At 33.0% G+C, this 21,555-nt stretch overlaps 2 protein-coding genes across 2 annotated transcripts; both read left to right on the forward strand.

The window, feature by feature from the left end:
* The first annotated feature begins 4,381 nt into the window (after positions 1-4,381).
* LOC143061994 (neuronal acetylcholine receptor subunit alpha-6-like) lies at positions 4,382-5,193 on the forward strand. The gene has a single exon (XM_076233847.1). It carries the CDS (start codon positions 4,382-4,384, stop codon positions 5,168-5,170), a length of 789 nt encoding a protein of 262 aa, XP_076089962.1. The 3' UTR covers positions 5,171-5,193.
* A 14,035-nt stretch (positions 5,194-19,228) lies between these two features.
* LOC143061995 (neuronal acetylcholine receptor subunit alpha-6-like) lies at positions 19,229-20,380 on the forward strand. The gene has a single exon (XM_076233848.1). It carries the CDS (start codon positions 19,229-19,231, stop codon positions 20,261-20,263), a length of 1,035 nt encoding a protein of 344 aa, XP_076089963.1. The 3' UTR covers positions 20,264-20,380.
* The last annotated feature ends 1,175 nt before the right edge of the window (positions 20,381-21,555 follow it).

Here is a 21,555-nt window from a genome sequence, read left to right on the forward strand (position 1 = left end):
AAAAAAACACGATTAGCCTAATCTCAAAATGAATTTCATTTACTTCATAATTCCAACAAAATGAAAAAAATAAAATAAAATGTACAAATAAAAATGTATAACAATTTTGATTTCAGTAACGTTCATTATGTACGTAGTTTGAATTCTTTTTAAATGCTTTTCAACTTCTAACTGTACGGAGCCCTTTTTATTCTAGAGTCACTATTGAGTCGTTTTTTAGATGAAATTTTCATGCGTCTAGTGTACAGAACTTTAATCCTGGTATCTAAGATGAAGGTATCATGGACGTAATAAGACTTAGCATTCAATATTTCTACAAATGTTTTGGTCGATTTCATAGAATGAAATTCAAAACAGTGTGACTGTGGCCATTGATTGACACATTAAATTCATCCATTGACTGGGACAGTTTACGTGAACGGTTTGTCTGTAACGACCACTGTTCACGACGTACCTACGATAGACATTTAACTGTGGGGTCACCAAGGTTTCTTAACGCCTTTAATTATAAAATAATTCGAAAAATTAATCAGAAATAAGCTTTATGTTTTGATTTATATAATTGATATAAATCAAAACATCGTGTTATTTCTGATTATTTTTTTCGAATTACTTTATTGAGGTGTTGAGAACCTTTGGTGACCCCATAGTTTAAGTGTCTTTAAAAAGTACATAGTGAGCAGTGGTCGTTACATACAAACGTTCACGTAAATTGTCCCAGTCAATGGAGGAATTTAATGTGTCAATAAATGGCCACAGCCACACTGTTTTGAATTTCATTCTATACATTTTATTACACAAAAGAGGAAAAATAGATGGATGATTTATCAAAATATACAAATGAAATTATTTACAAACTGTACAAATAAAGTGGAGGCATCGACTCATCAGCACCGTACTACGCACAAGCTAAATCACAGCCAAATTTCAACTAATAAACTTTCAGATTAGAATGTTAATCACTATACCTCTACTGATTTTAGTGTAAAGACGACGACATAAGGATTTTGTGAAAAGCATAATCTTGAACAAACAAAATATACAAGTATCGACATGTTATAGGATGTTTTGTTTTATTTAACATGTATACGAAATGCCATATTTTTTGCACATAGACCGATGTCATAAACATTTTATGACACAACATAAGGTTAGCGGATGACGTAATAATGAATTTTGGTTTCATATATTTTCCCCCATTTTATAGTTACCATTATCATTGTGAAAAATAATGTGTCGTTATGAATACAACTATCTGTGTATTTTCATGACGACGATGATGTGTCATGTTATTGATCTGCTATAACCTTGTATGGTATGCACCTCGATATTTACATGTTACGAGGAATAATTCAATATAAATTGAATTTAGACTTATTTAATGAAAAACAAGAATGTGTCCCCAGTACACGGATTCCCCACTCGCACTATCATTTTCTATGTTCAGTGGACCGTGAAATTGGGGTCAAAACTTCTATTTGGCATTAAAACTCGAAAGATCATATCATTAGGAACATGTGTTCTAAGTTTGAAGTTGATTGGACTTCAACTTCATCAAAAACTACCTTGACCAAAAACTTTAACCTGAAGATTCACACTCCCCTATACACTGTTTTGTCTTCACTGAAGTTAAACCTGGACTTGTTAAGTCATCTTTAGGTTTGCAGTTTAAAACAAAGAGAAATAAAGTGTTCCTATAATAGTTATCAAAGGTACCAGGATTATAATTTTGTACGCCAGACGCGTGTTTCGTCTTCATAAGACTCATCAGTGACGCTCATATCAAAATATTTATAAAGCCAAACTAGTACAAAGTTGAAGAGCATTGAGGATCCAAAATTCCAAAAAGTTGTGCCAAATACGGCTGAGGTAATCTATGCCTGGGATAAGAACATCCTTAGTTTTTCGAAAAATTCTAAGTTTTGTAAACAGGAAATTTATAAAAATGACCACATTATTGATATTCATGTCAACACCGAAATGTTGACTACTGGGCTGGTGATACCCTCGGAGACGAAACATAAATACAATCTGATGAATCAATTATCAGATTTCCATCTTATCGCATATCGCAAAGTATCAATTGCTCGACAAAATTTGAAGAAATTTGAACTCACCGCGCTGACTCCACAAAAAGTTTCATATTGTGATTCGCACTTGATATTTATCAACATACAGAGAACCTGATAATTGGTGCATCTTTTATCGTAAATATAATATAGCTGTTCCTACTGTGACTAAGCTAAATGTTATTCTAATGCAATCTTTATGTAACACGCTTTCTCATTGGCTCTTGTCAAGCGTACAATTACAATGTACCTGTCGGAACCGCTTCACAAAATTCCTCGCGTATGAATCTTGTGACATAAATACTTCGCAAAACAATAACAATGGCTACGTCAGACGACGATTTTGACATGACAGAACTAGATCTTTTGGGCCCGTTGATACCAAATTTCCTCTTGGAAACAGATGTTTGGATGATTTAGAATCAGCTGATCTAACTATACCACAAGAAACAACAGGAGAAGAGTCAGAAGCCGATCAACATGAACCTACGGCAGTGCCGGCAGTGGAAACAGCAGACGACGCGGACACAAGTGGTGTTTTGGGCGATAACCCTACTGATGGAGTTGCTTGTAGGTTTCAAATGAACAATTTCTAAGCAGATTTTAATCTGCACAGCTTATACCTTGACCCTTTTATACTTTTATACCATCATTTCTTCCTAGGATAGAGCATGTCAAACATTTTAACACGCTACATGTACATCCCGTAACAATAAACGGGAAATATTCAGGCTTTCTTTAATTTAAAACTTCATAATTCACTTTCCTTTTAAAATTCAGGTTCTAATATTGATCACTGTAGTTGTTTCAAACTTTTTATTCCTTTCTCTGTGTTTGGCTTTGGGGAAAGGGGGGTTCTCTGTCAAATCAAATTCAGGGAAAAAATGCTGGAGGTGCTATTAAAGTGGCTATTGAGGAAATAACCCAAAGTTTCTAATTGAGAGATTACTGTTATTTTATTTGAAGCTTTGTAGACGGACGTCCATCGGTAGTTTTACTGTTGCAAATTCAGTTTACCTAGTGACACGGAGCGCAGATATATGCGACAGTAAAACTACTGATGTGTAAAACATTTCTGTGTAAAATTATTGCGAAAAACAGTGACAGCCCTGGTCATATAAAAAAGATGTAGTATGATTGCCAATGAGACAACTATCCACAAAAGACCAAAATGACACAAACATTAGCAACTATAGGTCACTGCACGGCTCCGCGTCGCCAGGTAAACTCAATTTGCGACAGTAAAACTACCGATGGACGTCCGCAAAGCTTCAAATACAATACAGTTATCTCTTAAGTCAATTGAAAAGATTTGGAATTCACCAATAAAAGAATATACAAGAGAACTTTAAAAGAGACATTAACGGATATGTTTTTTGTTTTTCTGCCTATATAAATGTCGTTATCTTGTTTGTTGCGTTTATATCAGTCAGTCTATGTAAATACCTTCTAATCGTCAATTATAAGAAATTGAATGCAATTTTAACATATCAACGGAACTGAAATATTTTTGATTAGCATATGAAAGAAATCCTACGTTTGCCTCTATTACATAGAACACGCAAAGGAAATGAAATGTAAAGACATGAAAAGATCAAGTTGGTGCAATCGAAATTTTAATGAATTGATAAACATCGTTTCATTAGCCAGACAAACAATTTCATAAATACGCAGATAATTTATTTATTAAAATGTCACGATCCATTACTGTTTCTATATGCTAATAATCATAAGAACCTAACATTTAGGAAAAAGACGTCTTCCACAAACTACTACTCTATAATTAAAAGAGTCATCTAATACAGACATACAAAGACAAAATTTCGCATTCTTACACTATACAGATAAGAGGTGAGAAGTTTGTGTTCGGCATTGTACTACTGAAAACTATTTACAAAATGTTTGCAATATCTTTGGTTGTTGTTTTTGTTTCAGTTAGTTATTGTAATGGAAACTACGAAAGAAAACGATTACTAAGACAGAATTTATCTAAACAATACAACCCTGAACTGCTTCCGATTCTCGACTCTCATCAGCCATTACAGGTAAATGCCAAACTATACGTAATGGCGTTACAAGGGCTTGACGATAAATCACAAGTTTTGACGGCTTCGGTTTTCTGGTACTTTACATGGAAAGATGAAATATTCAGATGGGACCATAAAATCGAATATAAGAACATATCAAGACTGACAGTTAAAGTCAGCGATGTATGGGTTCCCGAAATATATATTGTAAATGATGTAAGGGACTTGCCAATTAGGAGTTCGGGATCTAATAAAGAGTATGTGATTGTCAGATCAAACGGTAACATGACATGGTTTCCAGCAAAAGAATTGCAAACTTCATGTGGAGTCGATGTTTCAAAATATCCGTTTGATACACAGGAATGTAGCATCAAAATGGAGGCCTGGTATCATGATAACACGAGTTTTGTTCTTAACACATTTGGATCAGGAATAGATATGTCGGAAGTCCATTTTGTTCAAAATGGAGAGTGGGACATTCTTAATTTATCAGCCTATCCATTCCAGTACCAGGATTATGCAGACAATTCGTCTGCTTATTCATGTATACATTATACACTAGTTTTGAAAAGACGATCTTCTTACCATTTAATTACAACAGCATTTCCATTTGTAATTTTGATGGCAATTAATTTGTTGGTTGTCGTCATTCCAACAGAATGTGGCGAAAAACTTGGATTCTGTATGTCACAGTTTTTGACAATGATTGTGTTTCTTACCTTGATAGGTCAAAACATGCCTTCTTCGTCATTGACGATATCGTACCTCACATTTCTCATTAGTTTGCAGATTCTGGTAAGCGGAATTACAATTTTAATAGTTGCAATAAGTATTTATATACAAACCAGAAGCATAGAAGATAGACCTTCATTCGTAGTAAGAATAATCTTTAGTCCACTGAGATATTTCCAGCAGAACTATTTTAAGAAGAGTTTCACACCATCTCAGGATTCTATACATGAAGACTTTATCACATGGCTTGACATTGACAAAAAACTTAACTGTGGTTTGAATATTTTACTTTTACTGAATGTGATCGGTACTGTCTCCGTATTTGTATTTGTGATTAATTAAGCAAAAAGGATAAATAAGATAATTCGAACATTCGTTCATAGAACAGACCTATGATTATCCAGGATTTCCTCTTTGGTAAGTGTCGTGAGGGTATATGTTGAGTTTCCAAGTGAATTGTCAATACCTTATTCATTTATCATGCAGTTTATGTAATGATATTACCGCCTATTCTAGAGGTGGCGTGAATCAGATGTGGATACTTAAAAATTCCAAAGATCTTTTAGAGTACATATAATCTAACTCTCTTTCATCGTGTAAAAGTATTAAAACATTTGACTTTTCTACACTTTACACAGGTATTCCACATTCCAAACTAAAAGACAAATTGAATGAGTTGGTATTGCTTTGTTTCATAAAAAAGAATGGCCAACGTAGATACAAGTATCTTGTCTTAGGGAGGGATAAATCCTACTTTGTAAAGGATCACTGTGATTCAAATTTTTTTTCTCTGAAACTGTCATTATCAAGATGCTTGATTTCTTGATTGACAACATATTTGTTACGTTCGGAGGACGTGTTTTTCAACTGACCGTCGGCATTCCAATGGGTACAAATTGTGTCCCTTTTCTTGCCGACTTGTTTCTTTATTATTATGAGGCTGACTTTAAACAGGAACTTCTTAGGAAGAAGGACAAGAAGTTAGCAATATCCTTTAACTCTACTTTCCGCTATATAGATGATGTTCTCTCACTAAATAATTAAAAATTTGGTGACTATATTGAACGCATCTATCTGATCGAACTAGAGACAAAGGACACTACAGATACAGTTAAGTCGGCCTCATGTCTTGACTTACATCTAGAAATTGACAATGAGGGTCGGTTAAAAACAAAACTTTACGACAAAAGAGATGGTTTCGGCTTTCTAATTGTGAACTTTCCATTTCTAAGTAGCAACATTCCAACAGAACCTGCATACGGGGTATATATCTCCCAATTGATACGATATTCCCGTGCTTGCTGCTCACAAGGAAGCTATTAAATCAAGAGTTTCAAATGGTGAAGTTGAAATCATCTCTTCGTAAATTTTACGGATGCCATCACGAGTTGGTTGACCGTTATAGAATAACCGTTTCGCAAATGATATCGGATATGTTTCTCACGTCAACTACAATCCCCTTCCCTTTCATGAATGTGACCTACCGAATTAGACTATTTACCGGATTTTTTTTTATCACATAAGCAACACGACGGGTGCCACATGTGGAGCAGGATCTGCTTACCCTTCCGGAGCACCTGAGATCACCCCTATTTTTTGTGGGGTTCGTGTTGCTTATTCTTTAGTTTTCTATGTTGTGTCATGTGTACTATTGTTTGTCTGTTTGTCTTTTTTCTATTTTTAGCCATGGCGTTGTCAATTTATTTTCGATTTATGAGTTTGACTGTCCCTCTGGTATCTTTCATCCCTCTTTTACACACAAAAACGATGTTGTTTAGGGCTTTATCTGCGGGGACAACAACATATTTGTCATGGAGGTAGTGTTTTGCAACATTTGGGTCTTTAAAAATTGACGTAGCGTGGGTATTGATAGACCAGTTTAGTTTTTTAATTCGGATTTGTAACAACGACGTCAAAGCCTTAATTCATTCGGAAAGGGTATCTACGTCTTCTTCCTCGCGTTTAGCGCATTGCCTGGCATAATCCTCGACTGAATTCGTCAGTATTTTGAAGTTGTATTTCCAATTGATGAATTTAGGCTCACGATATTTCGGATCTTTGGATAACAAATTTCGCAGGGAATTGTTATTGACAATGTTGAGGTCTCCGGTAATAATGTGGCCAGCCAGATTATATGTGAATTGGGAACTAGCACAGGTGCAATCAGGAGGCTAGACTTGAAGTCGTCAATGTTGAGATGCTGCAAATAATTATCAAAGGTACCAGGATTATAAGTTATTACACCAGACGCGCGTTTCGTCCACATAACACTCATCAGTGACGATCAGATCAAAATAGTTATAAAGCCAAACAAGTTCAAAGTTGAAGAGCAGCAAGGACATAAAATTCCAAATAAGTTGTGCCAAATACGTCTAAGGTAATCTATTCCTGGAATAAGAAAATAAAAACGTGTTTTTAATTGAAAATTTTAGTGGCAATTGGTTTGGTATAGGTATAAGGAATTACTGGTACAGACTGATCTTTAAAATAAGGAGGTATTTTCGGCTGAACTAATTTATGATAAAGGATATTGCCTAAGTTGACGCCATCGAGACCTTTGTTGTCAAAGAAAAGTTTAAGAAAAGATGTTTTCTCTTTTTCATCTTTTCCAATGCGAACTGGTTGTGACTTGCATAATCCGAAATGATTGCTGTATGTTTGTATTGGATTGAAGGAGGTTTATTAACAATGGTTTCCAAACAAAAATAGTCTTGAAAGGGGTAATGAATAAAGTTTCGTGCGAAGTTGAGGAATACCTAACGGCCTTTGTGTAAATGGCAGCAAGTCATTAATAGAGACATCATGCAAAGTAGGTGATGTATAATGACGATGACAATGACTGCGTCTATATCCAGGAGTAGAGTTGAACATATTCACCTTCAAGTCAGGAATATGACAATAATTATGTTTGATGTACTTGAATGTTTATTTTTGCTATTTGAATAGTGTTTTTCGTTTGGAAATTTCCTCGGAGTGTGTTTTTTTTGTCATTAAATAAAAAGAATACTTTTTATGAACTAACCAAGAGTATCCCCTGAGTAGCACCCAAAGTATACATCGTCTTCATTAGTAATGTCAATTTGTAATCAATAAAACAGTGTTCCAATTCTTGACACTTAGTTCCGTCACACTAATTTTAGTGTTTTTATAAAGGCAACAGTAGTATTCCGCTGTTCTAAATTCATAAATTGATTAAGAAAAAAAAACAAATGAAGGTTACAAACTAAAACTGAGGGAAACACATCAAATATAAGGGGAGAACTACGATACAACAGAAACACAACATTAAAATGTAACACACACAGAAACGAACTATAATATAAAGATGGCCATTTTCCTGACTTGGTACAGGATATTTAAAGAAACATTACATAACAGGACTACAATACTAATAAATGGGAGAACATATAGGACAGAGAAACACACGAATAATTGCTAACAAAACATACCAGGTTTAAAATACAATACGCCAGACTTGGATTCCGTCCACACAAGTCGAACCAGCGACGCCCAGATGAAAAAAGTGCGAAAGCTAAAACAAGTACAAAGTTGATGAGCACTGAGGACCAAAAGTTGCAAAAAGTTGTGATCAATACGACTAGGGTTATCTGTCTGGGATAAGAACATCCTCATTATTTAGAATAATTCATTCAAACAGTAAATTTTATTAAATGACTATATAATAGATATACCTGATAAAAACGGATACATTACATAAAACAACCTAAACTAGCACATAAAATTACACAGCCGAGTAAGCCAAAGCCATAAACACACAAAGTGACGTCACATCTGAATTTCGAAAAAGATTTCCAAAATATAAGATAAAATTAAGATAGAATTCAAGATAAGATTAATACTTTAGCTATTGGCCAGTATTGTGGTCCATCAGATAATATTTTGTACCTAACAAAACAAATGTACCAGCGAAACATATTACAATATGGAAATGTACATTTAGATATCATTTCTATTGTTATATTAGTAATAAGGTTTCTCAAAAGAGGTTTGTTTACGTGTTAACTTGGCAGAATCACTCAAAAAAACGATTAGCCTAATCTCAAAATGACTTTCATTAACTTCATAATTCCAACAAGATGAAAAAAAAATTAAAATGTACAGATAAAAATGTATAACAATTTTGGTTTTATTAACGTTCATTATGTACGTAGTTTGAATTTTTAATGCTTTACACTTCTTACTGTTCTTGGCCCTTTTTTATTCGAGTGTCACTCTTGAGTCTATTTTTATGAAACTTTCATGCGTCTAGTGTTCACAATTTTAATCCTTGTATCTAAGATGAAGGTATCATTGACGAAATAAGACTAAGCATTCAATATTTGGAGTTAATGTGACGATATTGGTACGTAGGCCGATAGTATATAATATAGATATAATAATATCAATTATTTGTGGTATAGAACTATTTATAAATCAACAAATAACTTATAACCGCATACTTTCGATGTTTGAAATCTTTCACATGATTAATTTTCCTTCAAGGTGTATCAAAGCTTTTGCTTAATGTCTTCCAAACTTATTTTCTATTCACCTTTTCTGGTAAGCCTGTTGCTGGTTATTGCTTCTCTGTCGTTATTGCTGGTTAAAACTAGTATTTTTGTTTGGATAAAAAGTTTATGAATTGATGAAAATCAAAAATATTTCGGAACTTCTAAATGTGCAATTTCACAATATTTCAGTTTGCTACAATGATAGAAAGAGGTTCATTTATTACCATTGCGTTCAAGGAACCTTATTAAATAAGTTTTGAATCTTCAAATGTTTTGGTCGATTTCATATACATTTTATTACACAAAAGAGGAATAATAGATGGATGATTTATTAATTTTATACAAATGAAATTATTTACAAACTGTACAAATTAAGTGAAGGCATCGACTCATCAGCTCCGTACTACGCACAAGCTAAATCACAGCCAAATTCCAACAAATAAACGTAACATGAACTTTCAGATTAGAATGTTTATCACTATACCTCCTACTGATTTTAGTGTAAAGACGACGACATAAGGATTGTGGTGAAAAGCATAATCTTGAACAACTCAAAATATACAAGTATCGACATGTTATAGGATGTTTGTTTATTTAACATGTATACGAAATGCCATATTTATTGCACATAGACCGATGCCAAATACATTTTATGACACAACATAAGGTTAGCGGATGACGTAATAATAAATTTTGGTTTCATATATTTTCCCCCATTTTATAGTTACCATAATCATTGTGAAAAATAATGCGTCGTTATAAATACAACTATCTGTGTATTTTCATGACGACGATGAAGTGTGATGGTATTGACCTGCTATTACCTTGGACGCTCCTCGATATTTACATGTTACGAAGAATAACTCAAGATAAATGAAATTTAGAATTATTAAATGAAAAACAAGAATGTGTCCCAAGTACACGGATTCCCCACTCGCACTATCATTTTCTATGTTCAGTGGACCGTGAAATTGGAGTCAAAACTCCTATTTGGCATTTAAACTCGAAAGAATCTTTTCATAAGGAACATGTGTATTAAGTTTCAAATTGATTTGACTTCAACTTCATCAAAAACTACCTTGACCAAAAACTTTAACCTGGAGCGGGACGAACGGACCTACGGACGAACGAACGAACGAACGAACGAACAGACGGACGGACGAACGGACGTACAGACCAGAAAACATAATGCCCCTCTACTATCGTAGATGGGGCATAAAAATATGTGTTCATCTCTACGAAGACTTCAATATAGGTTATTTCTGACAAAACTTGTTCGATGAAGAAAAGAACAATCATGGTTATTGTGGAAACCTTTTGAAATGTATTTTCTAATGGACGAAACGATTGTTATCTCCAATCCTGTGCTTGATTGCACTTTTTAGAAAATAGACATTACAATTTTAATTATACACTCCTTTGTATAATGTTATATATGAGAATTCAAACTATAGCATTGGGCCGTATCCTCACAATTTAAGCATATTTTAAGATTCACACTCCCCTTTACATTGTTTAGTCTTCACTGACGTTAAACCTGAACTTGTTAAGTCATCTTCATGTTTGCAGTTTAAAACAAAGACAAAACAAGTGTTCCTACAACGCAGACTACACAAATACAATCTGATGAAACAATTATCAGATTTCCATCTTATCGCATATCGCAAAGTATCAACTGCTCGACAAAACTTGAAGAAATTTAAACTCGCCTCGCTGACTCAACAACACGTTCCATGTTTTGATTCGCACCTGATATTAATCAACATGCAGGTAACCTGTTTATTTGTGCATGTTCTATCGTTAATATTATATAGTTGTTCCTTCTGTGACTAAACTAAATGTTAGTCAATTGAAAATATTTGAAATGATGTTTTCTTAAAAGTAATTGAATTCATCAATAAAAGAAGTCACAAGAGAACTTTCAAAGAGACATTAATGGAGATGTTTTTTGTTTTTCTGCCTATGTAAATGTCGTTATCTTGTTTGTTGCGTTTATATCAGTCTCTGTAAATACCTTCTAATCGTCAATAATAAGAAATTGGATACAGTTTTAACATCTCAAAAGAACTGAAACATTTTTGATTATCATATGAAAGAAATCTTACATTTACATCTATTTACAAGGAACACACAAGGGAAATGAAATGTAGAAACATGAAATGAATTGGAGTTGGTGCAATGTTAATGAATGGATAAACACCGTTTCATTAGTTAGACAAACAATTTCATAAATATGCAGATAATTTATTTCATTAAAATGTCACGATTCATTATGATTTCTATATACTAATAATCATAAGAACCTATCATTTTGGAAAAGATTTTCTACCACAAACTACTACACTACGATTAAAAGAGTCATTTGATACAGACATTCAATGACAACATTTCGAAATCTGACACTATACAGATAAGAGGTGAGCAGTTTGTGTTCGACATTGTACTACTGAAAACTATTTACAAAATGTTTTCAATATCTTTGGTTGTTGTTTTTGTAACAGTAAGTTATTGTAATTGGAACTACGAAAGAAAGCGATTACTAAGACAGAATTTATCTAAACGATACAACCCTGAACTGCTTCCGATTCTCGACTCTCATCATCCATTACAGGTAAATGCCAAACTTTACGTAATGGCACTGCAAGGACTTGAAGATAAATCACAAGTTTTGACGGCTTCGGTTTTCTGGTATTTTACATGGAAAGATGAAATATTCAGATGGGACCATAACATCGAATATAAGAACATATCAAGACTGATAGTTAGTGTAAGCGATGTATGGGTTCCCGAAATATATATTGTAAACGATGTAAGGGACATGCCAATTAGAGGTTCTGGATATAATAAAGATTATGTGATTGTCAGATCAAACGGTTACATGACATGGTTTCCAGCAAAAGAATTGCAAACTTCATGTGCAATTGACATTACAAAATATCCTTTCGATACACAGGCATGCAAAATCCGAATGGAGACGTGGTATCATGACAACACAAGCTTTGTTCTCAACACAATTGGATTAGGAATAGGATTATCGGAAGTCCACTTTGTTGAAAATGGAGAATGGGACATTCTAAATTTATCAGCATATCCATTTGAGTATCAGGAAGATTTTGCTGATAATTCGTCCGCTTATTCATGTATACATTATACTTTAATTTTGAAAAGACGGTCCTCTTACCATTTGATTACAACAGCGTTTCCGTTTGTAATTTTAATGGCAATTAATTTATTGGTGATCGTCATTCCATCAGAATATGGCGAAAAACTTGGATTCTGTATGTCACAGTTTTTGACAATGATTGTTTTTCTTACATTGATAGCACAAAACATGCCTTCTTCGTCATTGACGATATCGTACCTCACATTTCTCATCAGTTTGCAGATTTTGGTAAGCGGAATTACAATTTTTATAGTTACAATAAGTATTTATTTACAAACCCGAAGCATAGAAGATATACCTTCATGTATAGCAAGAATCATTTTTAGTCCGTTGATATATTTCCAGCAGATTTATCTAAAGAAGAGTTTCACACCAGCTCAGGATTCTAGACACGAATGCTTTATCACATGGCTTGACATTGACAGAAAACTTAACTGTGGTTTGAATATTTTACTTTTACTAAATGTGATCGCTACTTTTTCCGTATTTGTATTTGTGATTTATTAAACACGAAAATGGACAGATAGGATAACTCGAAATTCGTTCTCTGTATGTCATTACACCAATTATCATTTAAAAAGTAAGCAGATCCTTTGTATCAACATTTGTGTTTTCAATTAACTGATATTTCCATGGTACAAATTGATACACACAAACTAATTAAACGAATTCTATCTTTCTATGTCACATTTATGCATATTTGTTTTTAATAAACTTTGTTGCCATTTATTCTTCTTATTTTCCTTAAAAGAACAAGATTGAAATCTTATTATTGTTCTATATTTGATTTAGATACATGTGTTATAAGAGGAACTCAAACATTTATGGGAATTGAGTACTTGATTCACTAAAGCTATCCTCGCAGATCCGTATGTTAGTAGGACATTTATTTCATAAGATAATTATTATTATTATAGTAATAAGGGTTCTTTGAGGATATTTGTTCATGTGTCAACTTGGCAGAGTCACTTAAAAATGATAAGTCTAAACTGATGACTTGTATTACTCATTATTCCATTATAATGAAATAAAACAAATTCTAAGACATGTTAGTTGCTAATGTGTCAATATCCCTAATGCGCCTCTAATTGAGGAACTCAAAAGTTCTATCTGTTGTTTTTTTTAGCAATTTCTCGAAAAAATTTCCAGGCTGGCAACAGTAAAACATTATCCACTATGTATAAGATCCTCATTTTGGTTATCATGGGTTGGAAAAGATGTTTTTGGTCTAACTCTTGTTATTAGCTTCAAAAATCTTATTAATCAGGGATTGAAGATAACCTTTTTGACATTGTCTCTTATTTGTCAGTTTCTTTGGCATTCAGCATTACAAAACTATCATATGTTTTACCTCCTTTCAATCGTCTCACTATTCACTATTCTCTTATGACTAGTCTATGTCCAATACTTCTGACACACACAAGTATGCCTAATAAAATACAGTTGCCTGAAGCTTTAATAACATATAGGGGATTATAGCTAAACAAATTGGGAAATAAATTTTATTATCATAATTATTAAATTTTCAGGTGCCTATATTTGCAATAATAGGTCATGAATTGAAGTAGTTTTACTTCATATATTGTCTATGCCAGCAGTCTTTGATATCAACCTGAATCTACATTAACAGACTGAAAGCTAAATTTTACAGGGCGCACATTAAGTCTCGCACATTTAACGCAAGACAAGTTTATACATGTTATTGGATACCTAAACTACATAAGTGTCCTTACAAACAACGGTATATTGCTGGGTCTTCCAAGTGCTCCACGAAACCTCTTTCTAAATTATTAACATCTATTTTATCAGCAATCAAAGACGGGCTTCAAAGTTATTGTGAAACTGCCTATTCTAGAGGTGGCGTGAATCAAATGTGGATACTTAAAAACTCAAAAGATCTTTTAGAGTACATACAATCTAACTCTCTTTCATCTTGTAACAGTATTAAAACATTTGACTTTTCTACCCTGTACACAAGTATTCCACATTCCAAACTAAAAGACAAATTGAAAGAGTTGATATTACTTTGCTTCATAAAAAAGAATGGCCAACGTAGATACAAGTATCTTGTCTTAGGGAGGGATAAATCCTACTTTGTAAAGAATCACTCTGATTCAAACAAAAAATTCTCTGAAACTGATATTATCAAGATGCTTGATTTCTTGATTGACAACATATTTGTTACGTTCGGAGGACGTGTTTTTCAACAGACTGTCGGCATTCCAATGGGAACAAACTGTGCCCCTCTACTCGCCGACTTGTTTCTTTATTATTATGAGGCTGACTTCAGGCAGGAACTTCTTAGGAAGAAAGATAAGAAGTTAGCAATATCCTTTAACTCTACTTTCCGCTATATAGATGATGTTCTTTCACTAAACAATTCAAAATTTGGTGACTATGTGGAACGCATCTATCCAATCGAACTAGAGATAAAGGATACTACAGATACAGTTAAGTCGGCTTCATATCTTGACTTACATCTAGAAATTGACAATGAGGGTCGGTTGAAAACAAAACTTTACGACAAAAGAGATGATTTCAGCTTTCCAATTGTGAACTTTCCATTTCTAAGTAGCAACATTCCAGCAGCACCTGCATACGGGGTATATATCTCCCAATTGATACGATATTCCCGTGCTTGCATTTCCTATCATGATTTTCTTGATAGAGGTTTGCTGCTCACAAGGAAGCTATTAAACCAAGAGTTCCAAATGGTGAAGTTGAAATCATCCCTTCGTAAATTTTACGGACGCCATCACGAGTTGGCTGACCGTTATGGAATAATTGTTTCACAAATGATATCGGATATGTTCCTTACGTCGTAACTACAATCCCCTTCCCTTTCATGAATATGACCTACCGAATTAGACTATTTACCGGATTTGTAATCACTTAAGCAACACGACGGGTGCCACATGTGGAGCAAGATCTGCTTACCCTTCCGGAGCACCTGAGATCACCCCTAGTTTTTGGTGGGGTTCGTGTTGTTTATTCTTTAGTTTTCTATGTTGTGTCGTGTGTACTATTGTTTTTCTGTTTGTCTTTTTTATTTTTAGCCATGGCGTTGTCAGTTTGTTTTAGATTTATGAGTTTGACTGTCCCTTTGGTATCTTTCGTCCCTCTTTTTATACTTATTTGGCAGCATTTTTCTTTGATCTTTTTAAATTTTGGTCAAATCTCGTGCATTTGCTTATGAAAAGTTGGTGGAACTGATTTTATAAAAAAAAGATTAGTTAGTTTCTATTATTGCTATTAAAGCAGTAGTTTGATAAGTCAGACTAGTGGGTCGGTTGCTGTGGTTGAGTGTAAAGACCTTGCCAGTATAGAATTAAAAATGAAACTGATTGTCAGTGTGTCAGACAAGACTGTATAGTATAGAATTAAAAATGAAACTGATTGTCAGTGTGTCAGACAAGATTGTATTTGCTGCACTCTCAGTGACTGATTCATAACTTTTCATAAGTGTGTCCCGCTTCAGTCATGCTTCACAGATGCCCTATGTTATCAACTTCATTTTCCCCTGGATCTGCTTATCTTCATTTAGACCAGTTTTTTTTTTAATTTGCTGGTTTACGGATTTTTCCCATGAAAATGTCAGGTAAAAAAAAAAACCTCTTTAAGACAGAAAAATATATATGCAAAAACATATGCTTCACCTTTCTATCAATATGTTTGGTATGCTTTTTTGTAACTTATCATGCATTTAATTAAGTTTGATGAAATATTATTGCCCAGCTCTTGTAAACATCGCATGACATCTTCTAATAATTTCCAAATCGGGGTTCTGGCCACTGACAGAGACAAAATGAAATCGTTATTTCACAAAATTCAACAATGAGCAAAGCCCATACATACTATGTTTATACTTTATATACAAATAACTATAGAAGTCTCAATATATTTACTGGAAGTCAGTGTCTTGTGCAATTCAAAATGTACATGTATCTTCATATGCCGGTATTCAGAATGTCAAATTTATTGCAAATATATCGTATACAATAATACACAATATATTATATACAAAAGAAGGATAGCGAACGGATGAAATATAATGGTTTTGCTTTCATCTTTCTCCCCGTTTCATAAATTTGTTTTTGTAGATGACACTTCATCGTTATAAACAAAACTACTTGTTTATTTTTACCAAGACGATAAAGAGTGATTACTTTGATCTGAAACTACAATGCAAGGGACGCTTCTCGATAATTGCACATGTTACGGAGAAAAATACAATGGAAATGAAGTTCGGAAATTTTTAATGCAAAAGTTGTAATTCAGGAAATGAAATGTTCGACTTTTGTGTAATTTAGAATTATCAAAGGATTTGTATTTTGTTATTCGAGAAAACGATTTCCCCAGAGAAAATGTCAGGAATTTTCTCGAGTCCTTTGTTTGCAGTTAAACACTTGTGTAATATCGATATTGCAATTTCCAATATAAACGTCTTTGTATGTGGGTTCAAGAAAAATCAAATTGTAGAATTTTGCGTCATTTTCAATTATCTAAATGCCGAAATATCCTTATAATTCAAGCTTAATCTTAAGGTTATACTACCCATTCCTTTTCTTTTGGTCTTCATGAAAATTAAAATGTTTTTGAGTGTATTTGTACTGATAAAGTTCTGTGTCTATCATAATTCACTTGTGAATTATATTTGTAAATCATCACGAAACCAAAACGAAATATATCATGAATGTTCAATAATGCCAAAAGAAATTTTAAACGAACTTTTAAGAAGAGTTTTTGAGGGCATTTCAAAAGTGATGTCTTCGTCAGAAAGTTACCCGACAAAATAATCTCCGCCTTGTCATGAATATTTTTTCTAAAAGTTGCCTTTTGAAAAGACATGTCTCGTCCATGTTAAAATATTACAAAGAAAATTTAGCATCGTTAGCTTTAAATAATACTTCTACCCTCGTCACCATGTCACCCGACATCCACCACAATATTATTCGCTTGAGAAAGGACTCGAACAACCAATTAGAAAGTTTAATATCATATTTGTGTACTATCATGAGTAACTTTCAGTAATGTATCTATTAAGTCATGAGTTTAGTAGTGTTAAAAACACTTTATTTAAATGAGGAAACATGTTAAGGAGGCTCGCGGGTATAAGATTTTCAGAAAAAAATTAAACATTTATTTTTCATTACAAATTTTATTTATTACCTTGAGTAGTTGTTACTTTATCATATGGTACTAAAATCATTCCAAAAAATCAATTCTTATTGGCCCCAGATGACTTTTAAAATGTAGATATCATTGAAAAAGCTCCAGATTATCTCCCTTTGGTGCAAAAATGCCATTTTTTGGCATTAAAATCGAAATATTTTTTTTTAACTCATCGGTGACCTATTTTTTTATTATTGTTTTCGAATAAGCTGTACATAAACTAAATAACTGTAAAATTTAAGCAATTTCTGTAATTCAGTTATTTTCTTATTTCTATATTACAGCTATTTCTTCTATTAGTTCAACAGAAAAAAAAGGACATTAACAAAAATGTATGCTATTTTCAAAGGCAGATTGTGAGCGTAAATGAACGGTGACCCTATTTTTGTATTTAATTTTTCTATTAAGTATAAGATAAAGTTCATTTATAGAAAAATATATAGAAATCCTATATTAAATAAAAAAAAAATGATTTAGACCCGCGAGCCCCCTTAAGGTATATAAAAGAATGAGATATTAGGGATATCTTCCTATATTTGCTGCAAATCTTGCAATTTAGAATACACAAACATAACTCCAAAACTTTATTTCCTAAACAGAGAAAAAGCTGGATAATGTCCTTTTTTCTATTATTAAGTAGTGAACTTTTAAAAAAAATAATGTTCCCAAGGATCCCAGTTGAGTCAAATCATATATATCAAAATGAAGATGCGGTTGCTGATATCAATTAACTTACTTCGTAAGAAAAAATGCATATCACGTCTTTTTGACGATAAATACGTTAACCCGTCCTAATAACTTTTACGAAGACATATAAACGACGTCATTATGTGTAATCCGGCGTTTATCAGTTTGATCCGAACTTATCAAGTCATCTTCCTGTTTCCTGCAGGAACATACACAAATACAATCCGATAAATAAAATATCAGATTTTCATCATTTTTATATTGTAAAATATCAACTGCTCGACATAATCTGAAGACGTTTTGAATTCGTTCGCAGCGCTGACTCGACAAAAGGCTTCATGTTGAGAATCATAGCTGATATGTGTCAATATCAAAATACAGACAACCTGATAATTGGTACATAGTCTATCGCAAATATAATATCGCTGTTCCTTCCGTTACTAAACAAAATGTTAGTTTATTGAAAATATTTTAAATGATTTATTCCTAGGAGCAATTAACAGTCATCGATAAATGAATCCATAAGGGGACCTCACAAAGAGACATTAAAAGGATATTATATTAATATTTAAGTTGACTCTATCGGAATGACAATAAATGGAAAAAAAACACCACCAGACGACAAACAAATTTAAGGCAATCAAACATAATGCAGAAAAGTGTGCGTTCGGTATTGTACTACTCAGAACTATCAACAAAATGTTTGCTATACCATGGTTTGTTATTTTGGTAACTGTTATTTGTTGTAATGGGAATTACGAAAGAGAGCGATTACTAAGACAGAATTTGTCTAAACATTACAAACCTGAAATGCTTCCGGTTCTGGACTCTTATCACCCATTGCAGGTAAATGTCAAACTTTACGTAATGGCGCTACAAGGACTTGAAGATAAATCACAAGTTCTAACGGTGTCGGTTTTTTGGTACTTTACATGGAAAGATGAAATATTTGGATGGGATCATTACTTGGAGTATGAGAATATATCAAGACTGACAGTAAAAGCCAGTGATGTATGGGTTCCCGATTTATATATTGTAAATGATATAAAGGACATGCCTATAAGAAGTTATGGAGATAATAAAGAGTATGTAATTGTCAAATCAAACGGTTACATGACTTGGTTTCCAGCAAAGGAATTGCAAACTTCATGTTCAGTTGATGTTACAAAATATCCGTTTGATACACAGGCATGTAGCATTAGAATGGAGGCTTGGCATCATGACAACAAAAGCTTTTTTCTTAACACAATTGGAACAGGAATAGAAATATCAGAAGTCCACTTTGTTGAAAATGGAGAATGGGAAATTCTTAATTTATCATCATATCCATACCAGAACACGGATTATGCAAACAATTCGTCCGCTTATTCATGTATTGGTTATACTTTGATTTTGAAAAGACGATATGCCTACCATTTAATTACAATAATGTTTCCATTTGTAATTTTAATGGCAATTAATTTATTGGTCAGCGTTATTCCAACAGAGTGTGGCGAAAAACTTGGATTCTGTATGTCACAGTTTTTGACAATGATTGTGTTTCTAAACTTGATAGCGCAAAACATGCCTTCCTCGTCATTGACAATATCGAACCTCACATTTCTCATCAGTTTGCAGATTTTGATAAGAGGAGTTACAATTTTAATTGTTGCAATAAGTATTTATTCACAAACCCGAAAAATAGAAGATATACCTTCATGTTTAGTTAGAATCATGTTTAGTCCGATTAGATATTTTCTGCAAAACGATAGTAAAAAGTGTTGCATTCAGGCGCAGGATTCAAGAAACGAAGACTTCGTCACATGGCTTGACATTAACAAAAAAATTAATTGTAGTTTGAATATTTTACTTTTTCTGAATGTGGTCGCTACTGTTTCCATATTTGTATTTGTGATTATTTAGCTTTGGAAAAGACATATGACGACGTATACGTTCTTTCTTTTAATGTGCGTTTATCACTAATCAATTAAACATATTTTTTTGTAATAATATATTGCTCTATAACTTATTTATCTAACTGATCTTCATGAAAGAAAATGTTAAAAAAAAACATATTACAAACATATTAGTCTGCAGTCGGAGAAGTTCTGGAATATTTTATAAATATCAAAAGCCATGCCTTTATACTTTTGGTTTTCATTGCATTAAAGAGATTGATGTTTCACTATTGTCCTATATCTGATTTGACTTGATGAGTTTCCAGAAGAGTTCATATATTTAGGGGAAATGAGTACTCGATGCGTTAAGCTAGTCTCATATAACAGTATACTGTTATGAAAGTATTTAGCACATTATTGAAAATATTATCAAATGTAAAAAGTAAAATCACAAAAATACTGAGCTCCGAGTAAAATTTAAAACGGAAAGTCCCTAGTCAAATGACAAAATCAAATGACAAAACACATCAAACGAATGGACAACAACTGGCATATCCTGACTTGGTACAGGCATTTTCAAATGTAGAAAATTGTGGATTGAACCTGGTTTTAAAGCGCTAAATCTATAACTTGTATGACAGTCGAATCAAGTTCCATTATATGTATAACGATACGTGAACAAACAGACATTATAGGTAAAATTGTCAAAATAGGAATACAGCAATCAAGTAAAATCTTGTTAAATCTAAACACTATAGTTTTATTTTTATTTCCACATTCCTGAATACATGACAATTTTTTTTTCTTATTTGAAAGATCAATAAACGGATATAGAAAAACACGAAACTTTGCATTCAATGAATATGAATTGTACGTATTACAGGTGTAATACCACCATTTATTTTCCCCTATTAGTCTTTGTTCAAATAGCATTAAAAAAAATGTACAGTATTTACCATAATTTCAACCAAAGGAATCCTTTGCATGAATAAAGTTTAATCCTTTCCTGTGCTACAGTGAAAATTTCACACTACATGTCATTGCATATAAGAAAGTAACCATCACCGAAAGTAAACAATTTAAGTGCATTGAAGTGCAGGGTTAATGTTCTACAACTGTCAAATTCAAGGGAAAATTTTATTTAGACCTACTTTCGTATACAACCGAATGTGACATACTTTGGTGGTATTACACCTAAAGTCCACCTAAATGTAAAAAAAAACATTTTTTTTCCTCTTTAATTGCAAGTTATTTCAAGCATAAATGCCAAGTTTTGTCTCAGTCAGAGCTATAGTTTCAGAGAAAATCACTATAATG

Source organism: Mytilus galloprovincialis, chromosome 2 (genome assembly GCF_965363235.1).
Source record: "Mytilus galloprovincialis chromosome 2, xbMytGall1.hap1.1, whole genome shotgun sequence".
NCBI classification, from domain to species: domain Eukaryota; kingdom Metazoa; phylum Mollusca; class Bivalvia; order Mytilida; family Mytilidae; genus Mytilus; species Mytilus galloprovincialis.

What these genes read in the sequence shown, in the direction of transcription:
- LOC143061994 (XM_076233847.1), top strand. Translation starts at nt 4,382, where the DNA reads ATGACATGGTTTCCAGCAAAAGAATTGCAAACTTCATGTGGAGTCGAT.
- LOC143061995 (XM_076233848.1), top strand. Translation starts at nt 19,229, where the DNA reads ATGGCGCTACAAGGACTTGAAGATAAATCACAAGTTCTAACGGTGTCG.